Here is a 16670-nt window from a genome sequence, read left to right on the forward strand (position 1 = left end):
TAAGTCAAATTCTTCGGATGAATTGTGAATATTAGGTAATGCGGGGGAAAAAAAGGAATTTAAGAGTAATGAATTACTGAGCAATAGAGTGCAGGACTCTGTTATCATTCGAACAACGCAATAAGGGGCATCCAAAAAAAAAAAAAATAGATATCCATTCCAAAGAAATAAAGAAAAAAAGTCGAAATAATTGAACGATATCTATATGATACGAAATAATATATATCTACATTAAAATATCACTCTCAAAATAGTTTTTCAAAACTTTATTGACATGTTTATAGAAAAATTGTTGAACACCTTGATTGCCTTGTGTTGCAGATTATACTAGCATTACACTTATAAAAAATGTGAAATAGCTTTTGATTTTAAAGAAAATGTCGCTAGAAAGCAAAACATTTCCCCCTAAACAATACAAAAAAAACTAAGATATCAAAAGGATACCTTATTTCTTAATGTTTATATAAAAAAGCTTTTTAAAAAACTCGTTAAACGGAACATTTTCGGAAACTATACCTCGAAAAAGATGGGTTCAACACTGTTGTATAGAGTGTAGATACTGTAAACGCTATATTAAAAAGGCAATAAAAAATATATGAAATAATTCTAGAATTTCTCATCACACCCTTTTATTGTGTATTTGCCAATTTTAAAATTCAAATGGAATCATTTTAATAACAATCTAATATTAAATTTAAAACTTTATATAAAATCTCACGATTGAATCATATTTGAAAAATTCTCCGCAATTTCTAATATTTCTATAAGAAAAAATTGCAGAAAATCTAATGAGTAAATATTTGCTAAGAATGATTAGCTAAGAATTTTTTTTTCTTTGTTAGATATTTTGACATTTTCATCGCAATCTCTTTAAAACGTAGAGAAATAATAATAATAAACTTGCCAAAAGCGTAAAATATTTGTTGGTGAACACCACTTTTTTTTTCCAGCATACTTCAAAAAAGATGTTTCACGATGGTGCAACTATAATCTGCCTTTTCATCCCTCCTCTCCTCCTTCCCTTCAAATAATTGATTTTTACGATGCTTCAAGTTTCACAACCATCAAGAAAAAGAGAAAAAAATCCTTAAATGTTGCAACGCGAAACGTTTTTGTCAACTTAATATTGCAAAATCATTCGAAATCAATAACCGGAAAGAATTAAATGATAATCCATCGTTTTACAGAATAATAGAGTCTTCGCAGCTCTTTTGCTTTTGTTTTAGAAATTTGATGACACCGAGCAGAAGCATCATTCATTAATTAAATTAGACAGAAATGGAGTCTATTAACTTTTTCTGAATAATGATTATGCAGCTGTCTCAGCAAGCTTATTTTTTCCCTCATATTTCACTAGCTTTCATTATGAGCATTATTGATTCAAATAATTTTTTTTTTATCCATTTATAACAGTTATTTCAAATAATATATTTGAAACAAAATTAAAAGAAGATTACAGAATTCCAGGCATGTTATAGTAATCAACACAATAATGATAACAAAATCGACAATTAGTTTTTAAAAAAAATTACATTATATATTAATGCGCCTGAAAATAAAATCTCGTGTTACATTTTGAAGAGATGGAAATGAAGCATACTTCTATTTTCAGAAATTGGTAGAAATCGCGATGATAACTTCAAATAACTCACATTTTAAATCTCAATTTTTCATATTTTGGAGTATTTTCTTTGAAACACACACACACACACACACACGCACGCAAATTCTTAAACTCGATAAAGAATTTATTGATAAGGCAAGAATTATATTGATTTCAGAAGAATTTATTGATAAGAAAATATTATTGAGATCTCAAAGAGAAATGCTAACATTATGTCAATTTTGCATGAAGCATACTTATTATTCCTGAATTTAAAAATATTCGATTTAAATAAACTTACAGATGCATCATTCTGTTAAATTTGTTATATAATGAAGAAAGTAAATATTAAAAACTACAAATTATAATAAAATATTTCCAGTCTTGAAGCATTAAAAATACATAGAAAACATTTTTTGGGGAAATACACGTCACTTATGTAAATCTTTGAATTTTTACAGTTCATTTGTATGGGGGAGGGGGGGGAGGCTGCATTTTTCATTTTCCTTGTGAAAAACAGCACGTGTCTTCTTCCCGCAGACAATAATCACAGATCTGACTTTTTATTCTACATTTTTTCCTTCCAAAATTTGTTTACGGTTGAAGAAGATTCAATTTTATTTAGCAAATCTGGCAACCCAACATATAATACAAAAGAGGAAAACAAACAGAGGCAGGCGGAGATTTTCCTTATTATATCTCAAATCCAATGCAACGCGGCAGAAAAAAGCCAGAAACATTTATTAAAGCACGTAAAAGAATATTCTATGACGCGCAAAAATTGGCAAAATATGGAAAATATGAATGATCGAATATCCTATTCGCTCGCAAGATTGTATAACAACATGAAGTCATATATTATTTAAGGCAATAAAACGCATTAGAAAATCCTATCAGAAGCAAGAGCGACATTTTTTTTTTTTTTATAAGGATTTCGAAAGAAATGTCAAATGCGGCGAAAAGTTATTTGTATATCTAAACTATCAAAAATTCAAGGGGAAAAAGAAATATTTTAGTGCAATAAGTTATATATTTGTAAGGCGCATAAAATTCTCAGCAAATAGTTTGAAATGCTTTTCAAGTTTCAAATAAAACTACAAAAAATTTAAGCGCATTGATAACAAAGTTAAATATTTATACTACCAAACATATATTCAATGCACTATAGATAAGATTCTTTATATATATATATAAAAAAAAATAACTAGCAATCATGAAACGGCAAATATCAAAAAGTCAGTGCTTCAGAACATGGAGAAATGAATAACGCAAATAGTTTTTTTTTTTTAATGAAATGTTTGTTAAAAGAGGTAAACAGACCCTAGTATAAAATAATCCCATAAGCGTTGGTTAAGTTGGTCATATTTATGATGCAATCATTGCAAACTGTAAGTGGTACAGACTACAAGAAAAACTAACAATAGTATCGTTACTTGCAAAATTATTATGAACACCTAAATATCAGTTTTTTTAAGTATACAGGTAAAGTACAATAAAGATATGTCAGTCATTAGGCCTCCCGCGCTCTAAAATGTATACCACCGGGAACTAGGTAGAGTAGTTTTGAAAAATATAGTCATAAAAATATTAGTCATTTAGGTGCAATTAAAATGAATGCATAGTAATTATTAAAAGAAATAAAATACAAAACGTAATTCACATGCGAAATAATTCATAAAAATAATGTAATGAAACTCTGCTTCCGTTATTTATAATTATCTCTTCAAAGCTTTAATATCTACACAAGTTTTTCGTTTAAAAAGATTCTTTACTAGTATAATTACTGTGTTTGAAAAGTTTGCCTTCATATTACATACCTTCGTACTTTTTATTCAGTTTCACAGATTGGCATCCTTTCATTTTTCTTTCGCACAAAACAGCAAATCGATAAACGCATGAGCACGGAAAACGAAAGTAAATTTATTGAAAAAGCAAGAAAATTCTAAAAAATCAATTAATAAAAAGTTGCAGCTTTAAAATTTTCCTGCATTTAAGAATATAGTTTTAATATATAGCATCAAAAAAAAAATGCGTGTATACTTTTGAAATCAATTCCCACATTCAAGAAAAACACACATTCTTCATATTTGAAGGGAGAAAAAAACTACAAGATGAGAAGAACAAAAACAAGTGGATGAATGAGGCCATACTTCCAATGAAAAATGAAATATCAAATTAAGCGAAACTATGTTACAGAATAACAAAGCAACAAAAAAATGTCCAAGTAAAAAGTACCACTGCAAATAAAATTCGTTGTATCTGAGTATGAATAGGTGAAAATCAAATCTGTTCCTATTTCATAAAAATACCTTTCGCTCACTTAGTTTCTTTTGTTTACCATTTTTTTTTTTTATCTAATTGGATATTATGTACATTGAAATCAAGAACTGAGAATGATAGTTCTTTTAAATAATCAAATAAACAATAAAGTATGCAACTGACATCGGATAATTTTTAAATACAATCGACAATTACATAAACTATTGAATCGTATACTGGCAATGCCAGTATCAAATAACATCATGCTGGAAATGCTCAACTGAGCTCCTACATTTCGAATTTATTTGATCTTTAATTGAAAATATTAAAATTCTAAATCATTAACAAATTTTATCTGAAAAATAACTACAATACAAAACACAGAAACAATTTACTGATGGATTTCAAAAAGCGCCTCAAGTTATACAACTCAATAAAACCGAAAATGTTAGTTGAATTAACACACATTAACACACGTAAGGAGCAAATTTGCTAGTATAAGAGTCATGAATAAAGTTATAAAGCAATAATTCAATTAGTTAAGTAATAATCAGCGTTAAATTCAGTTCTTATGAACATTAATAGAGAAATTATTAGCCCGATTTCCGTATATTCCAAGGGTATTTTTCCGAATTAGAGATAATACTCTTGAAATAATTATGATGAACCATCATAATTAAACACGCTCTATTCAAATTATAGGACTAATTGATTATTTTTCCACACTTTTCGCACAATTCATTTGTATGATTGATGATGAAGACAATAATCAATATCGTTAAACTCAATACTATATTTTCAACGTTATTATTTTTATTAAATATTGCAGATGTCAATACAATAAAAAAAAGGAAAAAAGTACATTGTACAGAATGTTCAAAGCATTTATATCCGAACTCAGTAAGACACTTTCATTGGGTAACTCTTAAATAATCTGTACATACAAATCCAATTCACAAAAAACAATTCCGGATCTTAGAATTCTAATTTTTTTCCCCCTTCTTGTTGATTTTCTATTGCTTTCTACTTTAAAAAACATGGGGGAAAAAACATGATTGACCATATTATTAACCATCTCGAATACTAGATGGAATCACTACGTAGTATAATACTTGTAAAAAATGTATTGCGTAGAGTCAAATAAATACTCAAATAATCATAATTAAGGTTATAAAAATATTAAAACCGCCCTTATTCAACGCTGTTTCATGACTTGCACAAACACACACATTATATATTTACTTCTAGGGAAATTGTTATCAGATCTAATAAGCCTATGTTAAACAAAAACTATTTTTAATATAAGTAATTTGATCCGATCGCAATAAAAATAATGAAATTTTACATCAAATTAAATAGTCAATAAAGAACGCTTCGAACAGAAACCAGTGGTACGTTTAAAGACGAAAGCTTTCACTGACTGCATTAAATACACTTCAAAAATAAGAAAATACAATGAAAAAAACCTTATGAAAATTTTTAAAACCAATAGATAAATATTTGTAGCGAAGGAAAGTATGAAAACCCTCTCGAAATTAAAACCAATCGACTTTGTTATTCCTCCCACTGATTTATAGTAGTATAAATATTTAAATCGTTCCATTGTTAATGTTTGGAGGAGCTGCAGTTAAAATAGAGCTGAAATTTAAATGAAAAGTTACAGAACATGAAAAAACCGACAGTAAAAAAAAAATCGATGAAATGCCATCTTTTTCACGTGATTTACTACCTTCTTTCAAAAGATTGTAGAAGACATCCTGGAGTCGATATCGCTAGCCATTGATTTTTAAAGACATATTAAATCAAACATAACAGTGAAGGGGGAAAATATCGATAATAGTAAATTACTCCGCAGTGTTCGCTAAAATAAACAGCTGCGATGCTTCCGGACACAAACTCAAATAAGTGCTTTATTATTGTTATTTTCATCACTAAGATACAAGCAAATTTAGAAAAACAAACAACTTATGAAAATATTAGGAATGCAAATGAAATTTAGAACTTAATTCTATTCTAAATCCTATGAGAAACAACTTAAATAGGTCTGTAAATAGGATTCCAGCAACATCAGCATCAGACAAGTTAAATACAGATTCATAATAAAAATGCAACTCCGTCTAATTAAGTTTTCTCAAGTCGCCATTTCCATGACTTTCATGCTAATTATTTCTTATTTTTCACAGTTACACTTTAAGAATCAATATTTTAATAAGTGAAAATTCTCAATATACAAAAAGACCGCGATTCATAATGCCCTAGAATTGCAATTAATACCCCTAGTGGGGTATAATATATATTAAAATGCTCATGTACATGGTGGGAAAAAACAGTTTCCCTTTTGCCAATGGTAAAGGTCGTTTTGTTTACAAAACAAAAACGATAACATTTTCTTGTTATGCATAGTCTGCTTCTGTATTCATTCTGACGTAAAATAACTTCTTAAAGCAAAAATACGAGATGACGAAGAATTCTCAAATTTTTTTACAATATATGAAAATACGAACGAATATACGAATACAATATACGAACAGCCTGCTAATGAAACTTTGGTAAAATGATTGAAAGCAGAACAATCAAAAATAAAGAAATATTGGGCTTGAAAAGTGTTAATGGTTTATAATTTTTATAAGTGTTAATGGTTTATAATTTTTTACAATAATAAATATCTCTGAAACTTCAAAGAATATCCAACAGAAGTTTTAAATACGTATGATGCTGAAAATCCATACTTATGTTTTCTACTACGAATATTGCATTTTGCCTTACAATATAATTTCTTAACTCAAAAGAATAATCACTACAACACAAATGCTCAGCGCGAGATTAAATAATATATATAAGGACTTATTAAAAATCAAGATTAACAGAGAAGACGAGGGCTTGCACATGCTAAAATTGATAACAGAATGCCAGTTAAAAAAATGATTGTTTTGAAATGCATAATCCATTATTTTTTAATATTAATATTTATTATTTCTATATATTTTCATGCAATTTCTTACCATACATAAAAACATTTGAAAAAAGAACTAAGAATTAGAATAGTCAAATTTAAATTAAACTGAAACTACATAAGTGCTACCTTAGAAAACTTCTGTTCATAAATCACTATCTATTTCAATATCTTTGAAGCAAACAGTATTTTTATCTCCAGTTAAAAAATTTCAGAATTTTTAAACAAAGCCTACATAAATTGTTTTTATTCACGGCGCTAAAGAATATTAAAATAGTTTAGACATTAGAAATATACTTATAAATCAAAAAAAAATCGAAGGCATATTATTTAATCAATCCTATTAACTCATTTTTTTTACAAATATGTTTACACTTAAGCATTAGATTCTAGAACATTGGCTTTCAAATTATATTTTAAACATTGTATATGTCGAATTATATTCTTCGAGATTTCTTAAGAATACAATCTCGCACGATTTCAAAATCGAAATATTTTTCCTCAACGGATTTATACGAAATTATCAAAAAACTCGTTTTACAATCAGTTTTTTTCTCAGAAACTCCAGCAAGGATAACCGAATAATAGAAGAAATAACTTAGTCTTCTAGAAGGTTACATTACGAAGGTTAAGATCTAAATCAGCGGTAATTGACCAAAGCGATTCAAGACTGCTTAAGTGGCGGAAATCGCCTTTCTTGCCGCCATTCTCTGTAATGTTGGAGATACTTTCATGAAATATATTGCACTGAATATGTTCAAGACTTGTTTTTGATAGGAAGAAGTGGACATTTTAGAAAGTAGAGGACGAAACCTGGAATTATCATATAACAAATGATACTCAACGTACTACAATAAATATCTTAATTTTTACATCAAATAGTAAAATGCTTTACACTTAGCTGCAAACAAATATATTTGTGCATATATATATATATATATATATATTATGGTTACAAATTAGAAATAGAAACATAGTTTGGTTAAAGATAGTGGTTGTTTTAGATATTAACATTAATTCAATATGGTTTCAACTCCTTGGCATCAAAGGGCTAAAAGAAAAAATGAGAATACAATACGGAAAAAGTAATACATTAACAATTATTTTGGCAAAATACTCCGCTATCAGATCCGAATGCATTAATACAACGATGATGTAAATAACATCATTTTGCTTATTTAGACTTCTTCGAGGAAAACTAAAACAATGGAAACTTTTTTGAGGATTAAAAACAATCAACAATGGTCAATTTGACAATGTCAAGCATTAAAAGCACCAATATTCTTTAAGAAAAGGTTAGGAATTCACAGAACATTTTTTATCGGACACAGTACTAAAAAATCATCACTAAAATGAACATAAAAAAGTGGGAGGTGCTTATTTAGATTAGTTGCGCATGATGGAATGAAAATACTTTATTTCGGGGTGAGGGGATCTTATTTGGTCAGTTAAAAAAGATTGAATTATCTTCTGACAATAAAAGATTTTCATGTTCGTTCGTTTTGTTTATAACGAAATCATTATTTACACAAGATAAGCTTCGAGAATCGATCGATGAGTCAATTCATTGCTTTACAACTAATTTACATTTTATCAAAGCAGTCGTGTGATATTGTAGAAAAGCATGTAAGAGACTAAAGAAAATGTGATTGTGGTGTTCTATTATCACTCAGAAAGAAAAGAAAAGGAGGAAGAAAAAAAATAGGATGATAAGAAGAATTTAAGATTTCCGCATTCGATAATCAAAAGAACTGACGCAATCAATATGGAAAAAGTGGAGGAAGAAATCTTTTTTTTTTTTTTCTGTACTTTCCGTTACATGCAGTACAGCATAGGAGAACCGGAAATTAGTCAAGTTCAATCAATAAAAGAAAGAAAAAATGGCTTTCGTTTTGAATGCTGATGAAAGCACAGAAACTACGAAAGAAGTTTCAATGTTGGTGACTTTATATATTTATGTATTCTTTAGTTTTAATACACTGTTGTGAACTTAGACGGTATTCTTGTTTATTAAATTACGTTTATGAATCTGTTAATGGATAATTTTTCAATTGAAAACATTTTTGCTGAACAAACATATTATATGACAGCTCTAAACTTAAAATAAGATTATGAATAGTTCCAAACCTTAAAATCTACATATATTCCCAGTGTAGACAACGTTAACCATACATCATCAGTCAAATTATTTCCTTTTTACGAAAACTCAACAGGAAAATTGCCCAACTATCTGCAAAAGAACCATTATAATCTTCCTTATCGTATCTTATATTTTGAAACAAAAAATAACAACAAAGTTGGTGAAATAACGAACGCAAAATGATGACAAAAGACAATATGATGCGGGAAACAATATCCAAGGAAAGAAATCATTTCCCCTCGTGAATGTGCATTCAGTTTAGACCACATACACTGAAATACTGATCAGAAGATTAAGCACTCATTTATTTCCCTCTCCTCCCATTCAAAGAACATTAGAGAAGCGGGGGTGCTCGCTTTGTGCAAGCAACCATCAAGGAAAAGCTTCATAAAGTGCCCCCAGGGTGAACAGGAAAGTAGCAGCAATGTTGGTTTTGACTTTTTAACTCTTTCAAGCATGGTGGTTTATTTCCTGAACCACTTAAACAAATTATTTAATACATGATGGTTCAGTTTTTGAACTACTTAATAAAGAAGGTATGTTTTTCTTTTAATTTTAAAACATACTTTCTTCGTTAAGTGGTTTAATAGCTAAATCACCATGCACTAAAGAAGTTGATATAAATGATTCAAAAAATAAACCACCATGCTTGAAAGAGTTGAGGCTTTTAACAGCCTAAGGGTAGTTTACTCTTCCTTAACAAATAAAATGAACACAAATAATTAAATATAAGGGTTTTTATAAGATGGGAATTTAAGGCTAAAAGTATGTATAACACAGCAAAATATTTATCACTGCCTAACAGATGGGTAACGAAAGAATCTTTTAATGACTAAAAATAAAATTCTAGAATTTTCCTTTCAAGATGCTGGAAAATTTGAATAGCGATAGATTGAAAAACGTCTGCTTTATCTTGAAAACATCGACAACATTTAAGATCATACGATTTCAGGTTTACGAAATTCGTTAACATGATTTCCGATGTTACGTAGAAGATTGATTAGCAATTCACGAAACGATATATCATTGGAAGTCACAAAAATTACCGATTTATTTGTCAAGTTTCTGTTACCGATTTATTTGTCAAGTTTCTGTAACCGATTTATTTGTCAAGTTTCTGTAAAGACCATATCGAATATACTTCATTTTTCAGTAAAACAATCAGTATAAAAATACAACGGTGTTAAAATTCAGGGGGAAAATTAGTTATTGTTCTCTTTTGTACTGCTGAACATGATTCTAGCGAACAAAATACCTCAAATTCATAATATTTTTAAATAATTAAATATTAAACGCAATTTATCATTGGAAGTCACAAAAATTACCGATTTATTTGTCAAGTTTCTGTAAAGACCATATCGAATATACTTCATTTTTCAGTAAAACAATCAGTATAAAAATACAACGGTGTTAAAATTCAGGGGGAAAATTAGTTTATGTTCTCTTTTGTACTACTGAACATGATTCTAGCGAACAAAATACCTCAAATTCATAATATTTTTAAATAATTAATTATTAAACGCAATTTTTCTATTGATTTGAAGAGTAAACTTATAGATTTCAGAATATGTAAAATTTTTAACGGTTTAAAATATTTCCAATTGAAAATATTATTCACGATTTTAAAAATAACTCATTAAGTCGCAAAAGAAGTTAGTCGTAGAAGTTAAACAAAAATCTCTTTAATTTTTTTAAATTTAAAACTGTTGTGAAGATCTTGTTTCTAGCTACAAGACAACGCCCCAAACTTCGGGCGATTTTTCATATTTCTATGTAAAATCATGGCTAATTTTTAATTGCTATTTATAAGAAATGTTTTAAGAATTCTCAGTTAAACTGTGCAGAATACATGAGGAATGATTTCTACAATAATCAATGCAAAATGATTAAAAGAGAGAAAGAGAAATAGGAAAAACTTTCTGATGCGAAAAGTAAAAAAGAAAAAAAAAAAAAAAATGTAGGTATTTCTACTCATAAGGGCAGTCATTATTTAGGCATCTTTATTTAAAACTTTAAAAAATTAGTGAAAATTCCCAATTTCGTGAATAGGGTTTTGCAAATGCTATAAAGAATATAAAATATTATTTAAATACTTATTAAACCGAAAAATAAAAATCATGTTGTGTTAAAAAATCGAAAGGAAGCAAGCTACCATACACGTAACAATAAGAGAAATTTTTCCGATTCTGATCGAGAAAGATATTTTTTCCCCTTCTCCTAATATCAAGTAGAAATTATGAAAGGACAAAATTAAGAAAATCCAGACTTTTCATTTCATAATTCTTTCTATAAATCCTTAACATCAACTGTTTCTTTATATCACTTGTTTTACATGATTAACATAACATTAGCATTTGCTAAAATATAAAACTAGATTGAGAATCAAGGTCACAGTACATATCGAATGCATAGAGCAGACAAAACATTTCAGCAGTTACATGACCCGTCCATTCTTATCTTTATTTTAAATAACACAGAGCTTCAAAGGACTATTGCCGCAATACATGAGACAGCTAATGTGGGTTACAATAAATATGCTACACAAATTCTTACACTTTCAAACGTATGCAATTTAAATTAAAAATTTGCATGCTATTATTTCACTTCCAGAGATTTGCATCGTATTGAATGGAGTAGAATAACTTCTCTCTTGCACATAAGTGACTGCATTAACAAAAAGTGGGCATTTTCATGAATTTTTGTGATGCGAACCTTTTTGCCATTTTTAAGACATTGTAATTTCATTATTACAGCAATTAAATATGATAACAGACTGTATATCAGATTTACAAAACTGTTTTAAAAAATGAAATATAACTTTTAAAAAGATATTTCTAAGCACAACAGAGATTATGGTCAATCTTAAAATGTGAAAATTCATACCTCAGGAATGAATGAATTTGTCATCTTTTGTGAAATTTGAGAAACTAGCAGACTGAAACAATAGCTAGTGTTAAAAATATCCATCATTAAGGGTATTAATTATCCACTAAGAAGTTTAGGAGCATTCTTAAATACTTATAAGATCTATAACTGGAAGTCAAAAATTTTCTAAAATGAAGAGAAAATAAAATGATTTTTTAAAGCAATTCTAAATGTAAATTTTTTTATCAGATATAACAATGTAATGAAAACATTAACTTAATGCCAACATATGATTGAAATCAAACAAAGTAGTTTTCATTTACTCTTGACATTACTCCTCATAATTTTTTTTTTTAAATTTCCCCCTTTTTTTTTTTTTTTTTTTTAGTATCATGTTAATTTTATTTATTATACTGGCTACTAAATTTGATTCATTTAAATTAAATTTCAACTAAATTCTTTTAATCTTTTAACAATGAAACTAAATAAAAATTTTCTTCCTTATCCACAGAAAGCAACTAATAGTATATACAGGGACTTGCAGTCAGAATTTTAAAATGATACAATATGCTACTGCTACAGAACATTTACTACAAAATCCAACCAATTGTAAGTTATCAGTTTCAAGAATGACAAACACTAAAAATTAAACAGTACTTGCCTTAAACTTACATTATATAAATAGAAAAGATAGGAATATAGTACTATTATTAGTTTAATTTCAGTCCTTTGTAACAAAAAAGTACGCTTAAGTATATATTTGACACGAGATGCAAGGAATACAGATGATATAATGATAACAATTTTAAAAGGTTTTTAATTTAGAATAACATAAATCTTAAGCTAAACAGATAAGTTTTCCTTTCTTATGAAATATTATAAACTATCTTTTATTAAGCACAAAGCATAATTATATATGGTATCAAAAGTTTAAAAATACATATTAAAATAATGTCTATTTTTATTAACTACAAATGAAATAAAGCTTTCATGTTTATTTAAAGCTTAAATCATTGGAATAGTCAAGATTAAGAATTATATGAAATTTAAACAAATCTCATAAATAATTCACAAAATATTGAACTACATCAACTTTAAATTTATACCACAATAAAATACTAACAGATGAATTATTTTGCCATCCCTTTTCCAATAACTTTCATTACATGAATCGACTATCATTACTCGAATAAGTGATAAATACCTCAAAAAAAGGATTTGCAACTATTAAAGAGTCGCATTCTAAATGCTTATCAATATTTATTTTTTCATGATAATATTCTTTAAGAAGAAATTATGAAATATGAGCAAACAAAGCTTCAAGATCATCATACAATACTAACTGTTAAGTATTTATTACCCAAGATGTAATAGTTATTCCTCCTAATTATAAGAAAAAAAAACATTTTTCAATCTTATCAGATTCACTTTCTACAAACATATTCTTTCTACACTAAATTCAGATTATAAATCTAAACTGACCACTTATTTACAATATTTTCATATCTTGCTTCACAGTTGAAAGTATTAAGAAGAAATGAAATTGGTTAGGCAAAAATAATTTGAATTTTGAATTTTTTTGTACTATGCACTAAATTTCCATTCTAAAAATCTGAAATGCAGGAATAAATTTTGATTTAGTAAAAATGTTTTTTAAGCAAAAAATGCAGCTACTACTCAAAAGTTGCAAGTTCATTTCACTCATCAATATTATTAATTCAAAATACAAATCAGCCTTCAATGCATTTAATCAAAAGTAAGATCTGAATTGAATTATTATTTGTTTTATACAGAAGATTAAGAATTTTTATATTTTCCTTAGTTTTGTAGTTTTTAATATTTTGCTACATTAAAATAAATAATAAAAATTGGATTAAACGTTCAAAGCTGACATAAATAGTTAAGCTGTAACTCCTAAAAAGCAGTGCAAACAGTATGTGTGGTTAAACAAATAGCAAATTAAATATAACGGAAAATCAGAATACAAGTAGAGCAGTTCATTAATATGAACGTATAAATTTTTTCCAATAAAGAAACGACAAACAGAAGAATTAATAAATATTTTTCTGCTATAATTAAGGACCAAATTAACTAAAGTTTTGAAAAAGGAATCTCAAAACAAACTTTTTTAATATCTTTTTTTTAATTAGGACACTGATTATGTCTTTTACGTACCATAATCAAAACTTTGAATAAAACTTTGGCTAAAAGAACAGTCATTAAATTTGTTATTTAAGTAGTTCTAGAAACTTTTTTTAATTAACATGTACCTATAAGTCGAGATTCTTTTAACTACAGACTAAATGCAGATATTAATTTTTACATTTTATATGTAATCAGTTAATTGTTCAAATAGACAATAATTGATTAAGATTTTTCATTAGTTTAGGTTTTCAATTAAAATTTTGACACAAAACAATAAGTTGATACTATAACAATGCTAATACAACTCGGTAAAAAGAATATTTAAAAAATAAAGAAGTAACCTATATATGTAAGGTTCATGCCAGCAACTCGATTGCAAGAAAAACATTAAATTAAAATTGATATGAAACAATTTTTTAAAAATCTCTGCATAGTAACTTAAAATATTCTCATTTTCTGCACTGTACCTAAGTGTTCTAATTCACAACAATATGAATATAAATCAACATTAAAAATTCACAACATTCAACTTCTATCAAAATTATAAACTTTTACTTTTATAGTATTAATTAATTTACTATTTCATTGTATATTCATTCAATATATGTTTCCAAAAGGTCAAATATATATTAAGACAATTCACAAATTCATACCTTAATTAATTTTGAAGCATGCAAAATGTGGCAAGTCGATATCCAATAATGCACAAATTTACAAAAGCTGCTAACTTGCAATAATTCAACTAATAAACAGAATAAATTAAAAGCTAATTTTCTTAACTAAAATATTAAAATTTTATAAAACTTGAAAAACATAGAATAGCTATTTTAAATCATTTCAATATAAATATTAAGAAATCAATTTTAATGCAAAACAAGAGCATTCTATCATCAAATACAACATGCATAAACAATTTGCAAATTGAAATGATTTAAACATTTAAAAGGTTTTGCAAAAAAATTTTGTTAGTATAAAAATGTAGTTAGTATCCTTTTAAATTATTATTCATTTTTCTTGGGATGCATGTAAATGATAAAATAATCTTTAAATTTGCAAATTCTTAATTAAAGAGAAAAATTGCTCAGTAATATTTTAAAATGTCTGCAAAAATTACAAGTTCTAGCTTCAAAATGATATATTTTTTTATAAGATTAACAAGGTGAAAATTAATACTCAAACACTAAAAACATTTAAGAAGTGATTTTAGAATAAAATGAAAATTAAATTCATGTTTTCAGATAAAAATTAAAAAGTTAAACTATGAAATGCTGTAAATTTTCACTCTTACAGAAATATAAAGTAGATCAAAGTTATTTCAACTATGCAATAAATATGAAGAAAAATTCTGAAAATTATGCCCTATTTCTCAAAATGATTTTCTACAAACAATAATAATTATTATTTTCTTACAAAATACTGCTTCTGGGTGAATTTTGATATTTTTTTACAAAAAAATTCGTTTTCATTAAATTAGAATTATTTTATATTAGTACACTTCTCGAAAAGAATTTAATACTAAATAATTATAAAACAAGTGCAGTACAGAAAATTTTGAAAAGCAGCTTATGTTTACATTTATCCAAATATACAAGAAAATAATGAGCAGTAAATATTTTATTATTTTTTCAAATTCTTTGAGTTCGGAAACATAAAATCTCAACACTCACCTTCCAATTATCTCACACAGATCATAAACATCATCGAATAAAACTTCTGCCATTCCTTCAGATTTTCTGAAAAATCTTCAGGTCGATTGAAAAGTTTGTTTACTCTAAAAAAAATTGGACAGTCAGATAAAAATATGCATCATACTTGCGTTCATTCATGAATTCTCTTTCGATACCACCGAAATAACATTATTTACAAAACACCACAATCGCCACTAGCTGTCACAAACAATACCGGTTCGCTCCGTCTAGGAACGAAAATTTAAAAAAAAGAAATATGTCATTTGACAAGTAAAACTAATTACATTGATAAATTAATATTCTTTTGATATTTCAAGCGATCAGTACCGTGGAGAGACATATAAAATTAAGCAGCTATTCTAAGAAAGCGAAATATTTAAATATATAATTTCAAATTTTCAATTTATTTTCGCTTTTGACTACCAGTCAGGAGATTCGGAAGCCACCTTTCTTCCTCGCTAGGTGGCTGGTTATAAAACCACCTTTCTCCACCTGAATTTTGTGAGATCATGAAAGCAGCTAAGTCCCCGAATCGTTTTCCTCTTTACCTAATTGGATCGAATCACGCTTGCGCATTAGTATTCCAGAGTAAAGTGGTTTAAAACACTGTCCTCAATCAAGGTTATTTTAAAAATTCTTTCAAAAAGGGCAAAATAACTATTTTTGTTCTGCTTAAATATTAAAAATAATCATACATCTTATCAAAATAACAATATTCGGCAGAATTTGTTCCATTGATGCGTTACTAACAGCAACACATTATGCCACCTAGACAGCACAGTGGCTATCATTCCATAAGATTAGATGACGAGGTTGTGATTTCTACAACAACAACAACAACAAAAAGATTTTTAAACATTGAAACAAATCTCAGAAAATCTATGGAAATAGTCTGATATACACTGAACCATTTTTGTTGTAAATCAAGAGGTATTTTTGTATAAGAAATGGCCGTATTGTCAAAGTTAGGAAAATGTTGACATGTGAAAATTAAATTCTTTTTTTAAGATTAGCATG

General features: G+C 27.3%; 1 protein-coding gene across 1 annotated transcript in view; it reads right to left on the reverse strand.

Moving 5' to 3' along the window:
* The window catches only part of LOC129958409 (peripheral plasma membrane protein CASK-like), a 117062-nt gene extending 100891 nt beyond the window's left edge, over positions 1-16171 (reverse strand). Inside the window, exon 1 of the mRNA XM_056070890.1 lies at positions 15633-16171. Coding sequence (XP_055926865.1) covers positions 15633-15685 — 53 coding nt within the window. The 5' untranslated portion in view covers positions 15686-16171. The remainder of the gene's footprint in view (positions 1-15632) is intronic.
* Between the last annotated feature and the right edge of the window lie 499 nt (positions 16172-16670).

The sequence above is a fragment of the Argiope bruennichi genome, chromosome X1 (assembly GCF_947563725.1).
Source record: "Argiope bruennichi chromosome X1, qqArgBrue1.1, whole genome shotgun sequence".
Classification (NCBI taxonomy): domain Eukaryota; kingdom Metazoa; phylum Arthropoda; class Arachnida; order Araneae; family Araneidae; genus Argiope; species Argiope bruennichi.